Source organism: Oryctolagus cuniculus, chromosome 1 (assembly GCF_051225735.1).
Source record: "Oryctolagus cuniculus isolate XC-2025 breed Fujian yellow rabbit chromosome 1, ASM5122573v1, whole genome shotgun sequence".
Classification (NCBI taxonomy): Eukaryota; Metazoa; Chordata; class Mammalia; order Lagomorpha; family Leporidae; genus Oryctolagus; species Oryctolagus cuniculus.
Window position 1 is genome coordinate 229,191,546 of NC_142867.1, and position 12,789 is coordinate 229,204,334.

A 12,789-nucleotide genomic window follows, 5' to 3' on the forward strand; every position below is an offset into this window, starting at 1 on the left:
TGGAAGTCTCTCTCTCTCTCTCTCTCTCTCTCTCTCTCTCTGCCCCTCAGCATCAAAACGGAATCCACCTAAGTACAGGATTATAAATAAATTTATATTAGAAATAAATTTGATAAAATTAACTAAAAGTTTAAGGTCATGATTTAGGATCAACCAAATGTGCCCGACACTAGAGATTACAAGGATGAACACACAGAAGAAGACAGCCCAGAGATTCCAGTGCAGCCTTTCCTAAATGCATTCCTCAGTGTTAACAGTTGTTAAGAAAGGAGGGGGGGAGTCAGCTAAACAGCTTGTGTTTTCCCCTGCAGATTTTTTTAGACTTTAACAAATTATTCTGAAGTGTGACTTTTGAAGAAGAGATATATCCAGCTGTTATTCAAACTTGTTGGCTGTTTTTGAAGAGTATGTTGCAAATGTTCTTGTCTAGGGTGAGGATCTCAACCACAACACTTCCAAAGTCTGGGGCCATCTGGGAGGCGGAGCCACGCACTGTAGGATGTTGAACAGCACCTGGAACTCTACACACCAGATGCCAGGAGGACAACCTCACCTTGTGACCCGCAAAAATCTCCAGACATTGCTCAATGTCCTAGGGGGTGAGGGGTGGCAGGGAGAGACCCCGGCAGATAATCAGTGATCTAAAATTGTAATAGTATGTTCCCTTGGGGCCAATGCTGTGGCATAGAGGGTTAAGCCACTGCCTGTAACCCCAATATCCCATATAAGCACCAGTTTGAGTCTCGGCTGCTCCACTCCAAGCCAGAGCCCTGATAATGCACTTGGGAAAAGCAGCAGAGTACCTGGGCTCCTGCAACACACATAGGAGTTGGGGATGGAGTTCCAGGCTCCTGGCTTTGGTCTGGCACAGCCCAGCTGTTATAGCCATTTGAGAAGTGAACCAGTGGATAACAGATATATGTTTGTCTCTGTCTCTCTCTAACTTTGCCTTTCAAATAAATAAAATTTTTTAAATGTTCCTATAGAAAAAGAATGGAAGGATATTCTTTTTTTTTTTTTTTAAGATTTATTTATTTATTTGAAAGGCAGAGAATTACAGAGAGGTAGAGGCAGAAAGAGAGAGAGAGAGAGAGAGACTGACTCCCATCCACTGGTTCACTCCCCAAATGGCCGTGATGGCCAGAGCTGAGCCAATTCAGAACCAGGAGCCAGGAGCTTCTTCCGGGTCTCCCACTTGGGTGCAGGGGCCCAAGGACCTAGACCATCCTCTATCGCTTTCCCAAGCCATACCAGAGAGCTGGATTGGAAGTGGAGCAGCAAGAACTCTAACTGGAGCCCATAAGGGATGCCAGTGCTGCAGGTGGTGGCTATTTTTATTTAATTGGCAACAGAAAAATCTAGTCGATCCACATGGATTACCTCAATGAAACCCATTTTCCCGACTTAAACCAAGGCCATTAAACAAGAATGTCCTCACTTTCCCCTCCAGCCCCAAACTTACCTCCCCTCATTCCTCCTCTTCCAGGAAAGAGCTGTGCACCGACAACGTTCCCGCAGGGCTCAGAGCACACCTGCCTCTCAATTATTCACCTCCCACTAGGTTTGCTCTCTCCCTCAAGCTCCACACATGCTAAGGTTTTCACTTTCCCAACTAGAACAGGTGGAACCGCTTCCTCTTCCCCTTTCTCTCCATTTCTATATGATGGCTGTGGTTTGAACGTGTCTCCCGAAAAGCGTGTGTGGGAAATGTGACCCCTGTGCCAGGAGGCGGTGAGATGGGGAGGCCTCCCCCACCCATGAACAATGCACAGCATTAAACGTTCTCTCTTGCCTCTCTCTCCTGCCCTTGGAGCCTCTCACCACGCAATGACACAGCAAGAGATCCTTGCCTGAAACAGGGCCCTGCACTGAGATGGCAAAAGAATGAGCCAACAAAGTTCTGTTCCTCATTAACTGTAACCATAATAGAGGCTTCTTCTCTTCCCTTCTTTTCATATTCTGACTTGTTAGAACCTGTTAGCCATGGAGGCCTCAACCCCGAAAGGGGATGAAACTGGGCGTGGATGGATAATCCAAAGGCTAGTGGAATGTTTACTGCTTGGAAAAGCCCTGCACCTGGGACATTTCAGACTGCTAGGGGTACACGTCCCCCACACCTTCGCAGGGCCCATGCGGCACCCTGCACCTCCCCCAACAAACAGCATAAGCCGGGACTCTGCCTGCTGCCCAAATGGTAGGAGGCCTGGCTTCAAACCCCTGCCCTCTGTCCAGGCAGGCTGAACCCCTACTCCGTCCTGTATCCCCTAAAATATTGCCTTTTCTACTTTATCTGGCCACCTCCTCACCTTCTTCGAACTCTAAAATCCTAAAACAAAAACCAACCACTGACACTGTGAAATGCATGTGATGGTGATGTGACTAATAATGTTTGCATAAGAATTTTCAGAGGAGCCACCCCACCCCCCACCCCCGCAACGCTAGAATCCTACATGGACTCTGGGTTGAGTTCCAGATGCTCCACTTCCTATACAGCGCCCTGTTAATGTGCCTGGGAAAGCAGTGGAAGATGGACCAAGTGCTTGGGACCCTGCTCTTGGCTCCTGGCTTTGGCTGGCCCAGCCCTGGCCATTGCAGCCATCTGGGCACTGAACCAGCAGATGGAAGATCTCTCTCTCTGTAATTCTAACTTTCAAAATAAAATAAAAAATTTAAAAAAAAAAAGAAGAATTTTTGGAGCCCACTGAAAGGAGATGACTGGAATGGCAGACCCTGCTCCCAGCTAAGGAGGAAGCCTCTACCTCACTGATGTTAATCTGCCACCTGATTGCCACCTAGATTTCCCGGACCAGGACCATCAGAACAAAGCCTGAAAATCTGCCTGATTATCAGTTGACTGAACTCACTGGTTTTTGTTTTGTTTTGTTTGTTTTAAGATTTATTTATTTATTTGATCTGCTGGTTCACTCCCCAAATGGCCACAGCGGCAGGAGATGCACCGATCCGAAGCCAGGAGCCAGGAGCTTGTTCCATGTCTCCTACATGGGTGCAGGGGCCCAAGGACTTGAGCCATCTTCTACTGCTTTCCCAGGCCATAGCAGAGAGCTGGATCAGAAGAGGAGCAGCCGGGACTCGAACCGGTGCCCATATGGGATGCCGGCACTGTAAGTGGCAGCTTTACCCGCTGCGCTATAGCACCAGCCCCTGAACTCATTGGTTTTTTTTTGTTGCTGTTGTTGTTCTAACTCCCCCTGCAGCTACCCTTTTTCCTTTAGAAATCCTTTTTGCTGGCTTGTTTAGCAGAAGGAGCACATTTTGGACCCAGAGATGTCTCTCTGGCCAATACTGCCGGCTTTCTGAGGTCAGCCCTTCACTCTTACCAACTCTTGTCTCTGGAGAGTTGGCTGTCCAGCGTGGAGCAGCAAGAGCCTGAACAACTGTCTGCTAACAAAATTACCCAGTCTCAGTGGCTCCGCTGCAAAAGAGCTAAATTTTCACAGGAATCACCTTAAACTCACAGCCTCCATCTCGCCTCACACTTACCTCTCTACCTAATAAAATCCAGGTCCACAGCCAAAGATCGAGACTCACACCTGCTCAGAGGACTGGTCTTCCCCAGGTCCTTCCACTACCTGGCACCAACTAGTGCTGGAAATATTCTTGAATGAACTTCTGAAGAAAATATTTGACCAAATATGCAACCTATGCCTGAATCCCTTGACGTTACTCTCCCAGACCTCTGGCCTCAGTGATGGCTTTCCCTCAGTCTGTCTCTCTCTCTCTCTCTCTGCTTCTGTATCCACTAAACACAGGCAGTCCTCCGGGAGGATTTTCACTCCTCTTCTAAATGATTTCCATGACTCCAAGTACCCCCAGGAGTAATCTGTTTACCTCTGACTTCATATTATAGTTTGAGTTAAGATTTTTTTTTTAGGAGCCAGGTGGCAGATTTTTACTACAAGGAACCAGAAGTAATGTGAACATCAACAACTGACAACCACCACTGCCAAAAAAAGGTGTCTTCTACATGCCAGGCACAGAAAAACACATTTTATAATTACTAATTCAATTTACTCCTCAAAACCCTATCAAATAGGCCTGGGTATTCCAACCCCATAAATGAGGCTACACTTTCAGCAAGGTTAAGTAGCTTTCTTATGTAACTAGTAAACTATAAAGTAGGAGTAGAACTAGACTTGACGTCAAAACCAATTTTCCTAATCAACTTATACTATTTCATTTATGTCTCAATTTTTCCTCAAAATTCAATTCTCTTAGATCTTCCTGAATTTTACAAACTTAAAAGGCAATTTAAGGTCAACATTGTAAACTGTACAATCCTGGTTTCAGTTTTAAGAAAAGCACTATTTTTCTAAGAGCCTTAGTGCTAAATGGAAGTCAGTGCTATATAGTCCATCTCCGAGCCTGCAGGCAGAATTATATCTAACCCATTCCAGACAGATGGGGATCTTCTATTTTTAATGATATCTAGGAAAAGAGATTCTTGCCTACTAAATTTAGACAGTGAGCCAAAGGAAGGAAGTGTATCTAATTTTATGCTCCATATAGCTACACCTCCACACATACTTGGCAATATGTATCCTAACAGAATTATTACCAGGGGAAATTACACTAAAAAACTACAATCCAAAGGATTCAAGTAGACTCTTTACATTGATAAGACAATAAAATTATTCTAGTCCAAAGCATAATGGAGTTGGCATCATAACAAGTCTCTTTTTTAAGATTTTTTATTTCTTTAAAAGGCAGAGTTACAGGAGAGACAAGGAGAGAGGAAAGAGAGAGATAGATATCTTCCATCTGTTGTTTCACTCCCTGGACATCCACAATGGCCAGGGATGAGCCAGGCCAAATGTAGGGAGCTTCATCCAGGTCTCCTACGTTAAGTTCAGGGGTCCAAGTACCTGGGACTTCTGTTACTTTCCCATACACATTAGCAAGGAGTTAGATCAGAAGTAGAGCAGCCAGGACATGAATCACCACTCATGGGGATGCCTGCATCATTGCATGTGGCAGCTTAGCTGGCTATGCCACAACGCTGGCCCCATAACAAACCTTCCTACTGTATTAAAATCTGCCAGAAGTCACTGGGAGAATGACAAGGAGAGTCCAGTATGACCCATGCATGTTACATGTCTAACTAGTTTTAAAAAGTTAACTTTTTATTTATGTACATATATTTTTAGCAGTAAGAATGCTAGCAAAGTTTAACAAAGAGGATACACACCTGACAGGCCAGGTGGGCATTTCGGCAAAGAATCGCGAGCCCAGTCTGCTTACAGCTCGAGGCAGGGGCCACATTTCTTCTCCCACTCCCTCTCCTGGGATACTGCTGGGTGCAGGGCTTTCTGGGCATGGACTTTGTGAAACTCCCCCCAGGACTTTCTGATCACAGCGTTGCTGGACCTAACAGCCCTCCTGGCACAGAGCAGTCTTGGTTCCACTAAGCTGGCCCCCAGGCAGGATCCAGATCTTAACAGAGCAGGGGCATAACTGCATCTCCAGTTAGCAACACTTTCAGTTTACAGTTACGTCTCTGCCATAATTTCTCCTTAGCACTAGCCTTTAAAATTCAAACACTTCATAACCCCCAAAAGACTCCATTCAGATTCTCCCTGTCAGGACATCTTTGCTGGTTCTCAATATGTTAAAGGAAAACCAAGCAAAACAAAAAAATTCACAAACACTGTAAAATGCAGACATTTCTGTTGCTGTGTTTCACTGAAACACTATCTCTATGCACTATTAGAGCAAAAAGTTAAAATCAATTTAAGATAAATTTCTTGAAGAAGTTACTGGCTAGAGCTGACACCAAAGTTTAAATGGACTTAATTCATATACTTTCCCAAAGTAACCATGTGAAGAAGGGCTGCAGGATCTGGTGCTGTGGCGTAGAGGGAAGTGAGTGGTTAGCCTCCCGGTTAAGATGCCAGCCCCCACTGTGGCACAGCAGGTAAAGCCGCTGCCTGCAGTGGCTTTACCATCCCACATGGGCGCCAGTTCAAGTCCCAGCTGCACTACTTCCGATCCGGCTCTCTGCTATAGCCTGGGAAAGCAGTGGAAGATGGCCCAAATGCTTGAGCCCCTGCACCACATGGGAGACCTGGAAGAAGCTCCTGGTCCCTGGCTTCGGATCAACACAGCTCCTGCAGTTGTGGCCAATTGTAGAGTGAACCACGGATGGAAGACCTCTCTCTCTCTCTCTCTGTGTGTGTGTGTGTGTGTGTAACTCTAACTTTCAAATAAATAAATAAATCTCTAAAAAAAGAGAGAAAGTCATTAACATATATATTTAAAAAAGAAAAAGAAAAAAAGGAGGGCTGCAGTGTTCTTTCACATAACATAAACCCCGGGTCAAATCATACTCTAAAATCAAGTTCATCGCCTTTTTAATGATTAAATGAAATTGCAAAGCAAATTACCACATAAGCAAAACTTTTGACCTCCATTATCACATTAAAATCTGGCACAGTCTAGCAATAAACCCAAGTTGATAAAGCTAGGGAAATGCCTGCATTAAATTAGCAGGGCAGTATTTGTACAACTACGAAAACCCCAGTCACAGTTAAACCATCTCTTAAAAAAAAATTATTTCATCATAAATAGCAAATGCCAAAGAATGAAAATATTGACATGACCCAAAAAGGCAAAACCACCAAATACTTTTTTCGAAAATAATTCATGTTGTTTACCAAAAGATAGCATCTATTTCAAAAAAAAAAGATTTATTTATTTATTTATTTGAAAGTCAGAGTTACACAAAGAGAGAAGGAGAGCAGAGAGAGAGAGGTCTTCCATCCGCTGGTTCACTCCCCAATTGGCCACAATGGCCGGAACTGCGCCAATCCGAAACCAGGAGCCAGGAGCTTCTTCTGGAGCTCCCACATGGGTGCAGGGGCCCAAGGACTTGGGCCATCTTCTATTGCTTTCCCAGGCCACAGCAGAGAGCAGGATCGGAAGTGGAGTGGCCGGGACTTGAACCATTGCCCATATGGGATGCTGGCACTGCAGGCAGCATCTTTACCCACTATGCCACAGCGCCCACCCCAACAGCATATATTTCTAATGTAAGCATAATAATGAGGTAGGAAATTTGTGGCCAAATGGTACTTTCCCCAATCTGTTGTTTAGTGAATGATCTGATCTGACAATGAATTGGAATCAAGGGACAAGTTTTGGGGCTGGCATTGTGGATGGAACAGCGGATTAAGCACTGCTTAGGATACCTGCACCTCACACCAATCTCTGCCACTCCACTTCTGATCAGCTTCTTGTTAATGTGCAGGGGGGGGGGGGGGGCTCCAATTGTAAAGGAAACAAAGTTGCTAAGCCTTAGCTCCACAAGACCGCTAAGCAAGTTTGCCACACTTTCGCATCCCAGTGATTCAGCGTTTCCAACAATCCAAGATGGCCCCCGGGGAAGGTACCTAGCCTGACAGGAGACTTCCGTATTTGTGAACAGTATGTGTCCTCGGCTGTGATAGGCCCTTGAGGGCATGCCCAGCTCGTGTCCTGCCTTACCTTTCAGCTGGTTGGCTCGGTTCCCTTGTGCCCTGGACAGCCCCCTTTCTGTGTCTATAAAAGCTCTTCCCATCCCAATAAAGTCAAGAACCCGGCTGCGCCCTGGGCGTTGACTGATCTCCCGGCTCTGGTGTGGTTCCTTTGCCACCGACACTCATCATCCCACTCGACCCCTGAGCTCCCCAGGCTGGCCCTGAGGAGCTCTATCGGACCTGCTGCCCCGTGACGAGCAGCATGCCTGGGAAAGCAGTGGACAATGGCACAAGTACTTGAGCCCTGGCCACCTATGTGGGAGACCAGGATGGAGTTCCTGGCTCATGGCTTTGGCCTGTCCAAGATCAAACTGTTACAGTCATTTAGGGAATGAACCAGCAGATCGGGTGCTATCTCTCCCTCTCTATAACTCTGCCTTTCACAGAAATAAATAAATCTTTAAAAGGGGAGGGGAGGTTTTCTTTTGTCATAATCTAACTTCATAATCATTATTTTAAGCCACCTAAGTGAAAACCTGTTATAAGCATAAAGTATGCCAAGGATATGTTCCAAGACCCCCCAACAGATGTGGAAAACCACAATGGTACCATATGAGTCCCAGCTGCTCCACTTCTAATCCAGCTCTCTGCTAATGGGCCTAGGAAAACAGCAAAAGATAGCCCAAGTTCTTGGGCCCCTGCCACCTACAAGGGAGACCTGAATGGAGTTTCAGGCTTCAGGCTTTGGCCTGACCCAGTGTCTGGCTGTTGTAGCTATTTGGAAAGCAAAACAGAGATAGAAAATCTTTCTCTCTCTTTGTCTCTCTCTTTCTCTCTCTAACTCTGCCTTAATAAATCTTTAATAAATCTAAAATTCTAAAATCTAAAATAAATCTTTAAAAAATTGCTAGCATAAATACTCTTTTTTTTTTTTTTAAAGCTCTAATGGCCCTAATGGCCAGAGCTGGACCAGTGCGAAGCCATGAGCCAGGAATCCATCCAGGTGGGTGCAAGGACCCAAGGACTTGGGCCATCTTCTGTTGCTTTCTCAGGCTTATTAGCGGGGAGCTGGACCAAAGCAGAGCAGCTGAGACTCAAAGTGGCACCCACATGGGATGCTGGCATTGCAGCATCAATACTCTTATACTTTGGGACTCTTTTCAAGTTACTTGAACACAGGCACTATGAGATCCTGACAGTGGATCTGATACCTTAGTTGGTCTCCAAGTGACTAACGGGCAGCATACACAACATGGATAAGCTGTAAAAATGGGAGGCTCACATCCAGGCAGGGCAGAGCAGGATGGCAAAAGACTTCGTCAGGCTACTCAGAATGGTACACAATTTAAAACTTATGAATAGCTTGCTTCTAGAAGGTTCCATTGAATATCTTCATACTATAACTGATCACAGGTAACTGAAACTACAAATGGTGGGTAAGTAGGACAGGGACAGGACAGGAACAACTGTGTTTTAAACTAACAAACATCTTAAAATTTATATCAAAATGGCCAAATTCAAAAAAATTGAAGAACAAAAATGCTTCCTTTTGTTTGGCTATGCAGTAGCAACTTTATAACACCAGTCTCCCCAGTGTCTGCCAGAGGCTTGGTTAACTTTTCTCTCAGCTGTTTCTCTGTCCTCCTCTGATCTGGGGGCAATTAGCTGCTATGATTCCAACTCACATTTTATCACAAAACAAGCTTTTATTACACATTAAAGTAAGCCATCTTAAACACTTAGGGTTTTTTTTTAATAACAGCTTAATTAAGATATAATTCACATACCAAAAAGCTCACCTCTTTATAATTTATGATTCTGTGAACGTCAAGGAACACTCAGGACAGAAGAGGAGAGTGTGTGTCACCAATGCAGAAGCAGCTCAGTAACCTAAATGCTTTAACAACAGCATCCTCTCAATTCTGAGAACCTCAATCAGCCACCTTCATTTAACGTAAAGTGTCAACAATACTTTATTTCTGAATAATCATCTTCCAAGGCACTTGACGGTTTTTACTCTGGACTGCAGGCAGAGAACACACTCATTTCTTAAAACCTAATTTATTTTCATTTATTTGAGAGGTAGAGTAAGAGAGAGAGAGAGGTCTTCCATCTGGTGATTCACACCCTAAATGTCCACAACAGATGGAGCAGGGCCAGGAGAAAGCCAGGAGCCCAGAACTCCACCCGGGTCTCCCTCGTGTGTGGCGGGGACCCACGCCCTCGAGCCAGCACCTGCTGCCTCCAAGGGTGCACGTGAACTGGCAGCTGGACTGGAGCAGAGGCAGAGCTCAAGTCCAGGGACTGCAGTACGGGACTCAGGCGCCCCAGGCAGCAGCTTAACTGCTGCATCATAGGGCCCGCCTCCAACACACCCACTTTCAGAAGTCACCCTGTGGTGAGAAGACCTAGGCCATCCAACGCCTTTAAAATAAACAAAACTAGGGCACAACGGGTAAAGCTGCTGCCTGCAGTGCCGGCATCCCATATGGGCACTGGATCAAGATCCAGTTGCTCCACTTCTGATCCAGCTCTCTGATATGGCCTGGGAAAGCAGTGGAGGTTGGCCCACGTCCTTGGACCCCTGCAACAGCGTGGAAGACCCAGAAGAAGCTCCTGGCTCCTGGCTTCGGATCAGCTCAGCTCCAACAGGTGCAGCCATCTGGGGAATGAACCAGTGGATGGAAGACCTCCCTCTCTCTCTCTCTCTCTCTCCTCTCTCTCTCTCTCTCTCTCTCTCTGTCTCTCCTTCTCTCTCTGTGTAACTTTGACTTTCAAGTAATTAAATAAATCTTTAAAAAAATAAACAAAACTACAGGTAATTACTTTGGCATAACTGCTTATATATGTTCTCTACATTTCCATTTTGGTTTAGAAAATGAAATTTAAATTACCATTTTTTTTTTTTTGACAGGCAGAGTGGACAGTAAGAGAGAGAGACAGAGAGAAAGGTCTTCCTTTGCCGTTGGTTCACCCTCCAATGGCCGGTGCGCTGCAGCCGGCGCACCGCACTGATCCGAAAGCAGGAGCCAGGTGTTTATCCTGGTCTCCCATGGGGTGCAGGGCCCAAGCACTTGGGCCATCCTCCACTGCACTCCCTGGCCACAGCAGAGAGCTGTTCTGGAAGAGGGGCAACCGGGACAGAATCCGGCGCCCCAACTGGGACTAGAACCTGGCATGCCGGCGCCGCAGGGCGGAGGATTAGCCTAGTGAGCCGCAGCGCCGGCCCATATTTTATTTCTAAGGACTTAAGTCCCCTCTCTTTAGAAATTTCCAAACCCTAATATGAGGAGATAAACACTTTCTGGGAAAACGATACAAATAAGTCAATATTTAGCCAACATGACCTTTGAAAATCTCTTAAATTCTGGTTTAAATTTCATACTTTAAATTTTGTTAGCTGTAGTTAACTCTGAATGTCTATTCAACATACACCCATGATAAAAAATACAAGCACTGCCGGCGCGCGGCTCACTAGGCTAATCCTCCACCTTGCGGCGCCGGCACACCGGGTTCGAGTCCTGGTCGGGGCGCCGGATTCTGTCCCGGTTGCCCCTCTTCCAGGCCAGCTCTCTGCTGTGGCCAGGGAGTGCAGTGGAGGATGGCCCAGGTGCTTGGGCCCTGCACCCCATGGGAGACCAGGAGAAGTACCTGGCTCCTGCCATCGGATCAGTGCGGTGCGCTGGCCACAGCGCGCCAGCCGCGGCGGCCATTGGAGGGTGAACCAACGGCAGAGGAAGACCTTTCTCTCTGTCTCTCTCTCACTGTCCACTCTGCCTGTCAAAAAAAAAAAAAAAAAAAAAAATACAAGCACTGAAACATTCATTTCCAAGGGCCTATTCATCCAGCACAAATGTTAGCACCGTGAGTTTTATTTCCCATCTGACATTCATAGGAATCTGGTTTGACAGCTCCTCTGTACAATTTCTGCTCTGGTCTCTCTGGACTCCCTCCACACAGGAGAAGGCTGCTAGGTAGTATTTCTTTTGGCAACAACATATTTTACAGAAACCGACCTCCAGCTGAACCCTTTCCCCTCAAACCCACATTCTTCCCTAACATGTGAGTCTTAAGTCCTGTGTAACAAAATGGACAGCTTGCATGATACTGAAATGTTACCCATTCATTAATTTAATCCTGATAACAGGTTTCAGAACAAGTTATAATCTCTCTTAAATAGAAATTAAAAAAGTTTTGATAAATAACATTCTACATTTGAGTTACTTTTGTTTCTTTCAACTGCCCTGGGCAACTGAATCACAGGCAGATATCAATTCTACCTGGTTTTAAGAAATAAAAACATTTTCACTGTAATCTAAAGGGACTGGCGTTGCGGTACAGCGGGTAAAGCTGTCAGCTGCAACACTGGCATCCCATATGACCCTGATTCATGTCCCAGCTGCTCCCCTTTCGATCCAGCTTCCTGCTAATATTCCTGGCAAAGCAGAGGAGGATGGCTCAAGTTCTTGGGTCCCTAAACCCACATGGGGGACCTGGAAGAAGCTCCTGGCCCTGACTTTGGCCTGGCTCAGCCCTGGCCATTGTGGCCAATTTGGGAGTGAATCAGCAGATGAAAGATTTTTCTTTCTCTCCCCACTTTCTCTAACTGTGCCTTTAAATAAATAATTCTTTTTTAAAAAAAAGCAATCTAGAAAAACAAATGCAACAATATGAATTATACTTCCAAAAAGTGACAGAAAGGAGAGAGAGAGAACTATTTGCTATCAGCTGGTTCATGCTGCAAATGCCCTCAACAGCCAGGGATAGGCCAGGCTGAAGTCAGGAGCCTGCAACTCCATTTGGGTCTTCCACATGGGTGTCAGAAATTCAAGTATTTGAGTAATCGTCTGCTGCTTCCCAGGAACACTACTAGCAGGGAGCTGGATCAGAAGTGTGATAACCTGGCACTCCAACATGGGATGCAGCCACCCCAAGCAGCAGCTTAACTCCCTGGTTCACAGGAAGGGCCCACTCTACCTTATTATTCAATACATACCCCAACCCACTTTCCCTAATAAACAATAATCTATTACTGAGGAAGTAAAATGTACATTTAAATACTGACAAAGCCCAGTGACCTACTGAAGCAACTACTTAATTCAATTATCTCCTTATAAAACTTCAACATAAATAAATCCAAGTATGCTTTAATTTAGTTCAATATCTATTTGGCCCTAAACAGCAGATGATATAAAGTACCTGTTAGTGTTCCACAGGAGAAGACAAAAGAGTACAGAAATTTAAACATATATAATACGTTGGTATGACATAGTTAAAAAAAAAAAAAAACAGAATTGGAATAAGATATATGGCCTTG

The 12,789-nt window shown here is 45.4% G+C and overlaps 1 protein-coding gene across 13 annotated transcripts in view; it reads right to left on the reverse strand.

Moving 5' to 3' along the window:
• SCAI (suppressor of cancer cell invasion) overlaps positions 1–12,789 on the reverse strand; it is a 166,004-nt gene that overhangs the window by 125,859 nt on the left and 27,356 nt on the right. The window contains exon 1 of one of the 13 annotated variants that reach the window (XM_089302569.1): positions 1,463–2,177. The exons of 11 other annotated variants lie outside the window; for them this stretch is intronic. Coding sequence is in view for 1 of the 2 variants with exons in the window: in XM_089302543.1 (XP_089158669.1) it covers positions 1,463–1,472 (10 nt within the window). In the remaining variant the exon portion in view is untranslated. Of the gene's footprint in view, positions 1–1,462; positions 2,178–12,789 lie in introns of those variants that run through there. One more of the 13 variants, XM_089302543.1, reaches the window with a different exon arrangement.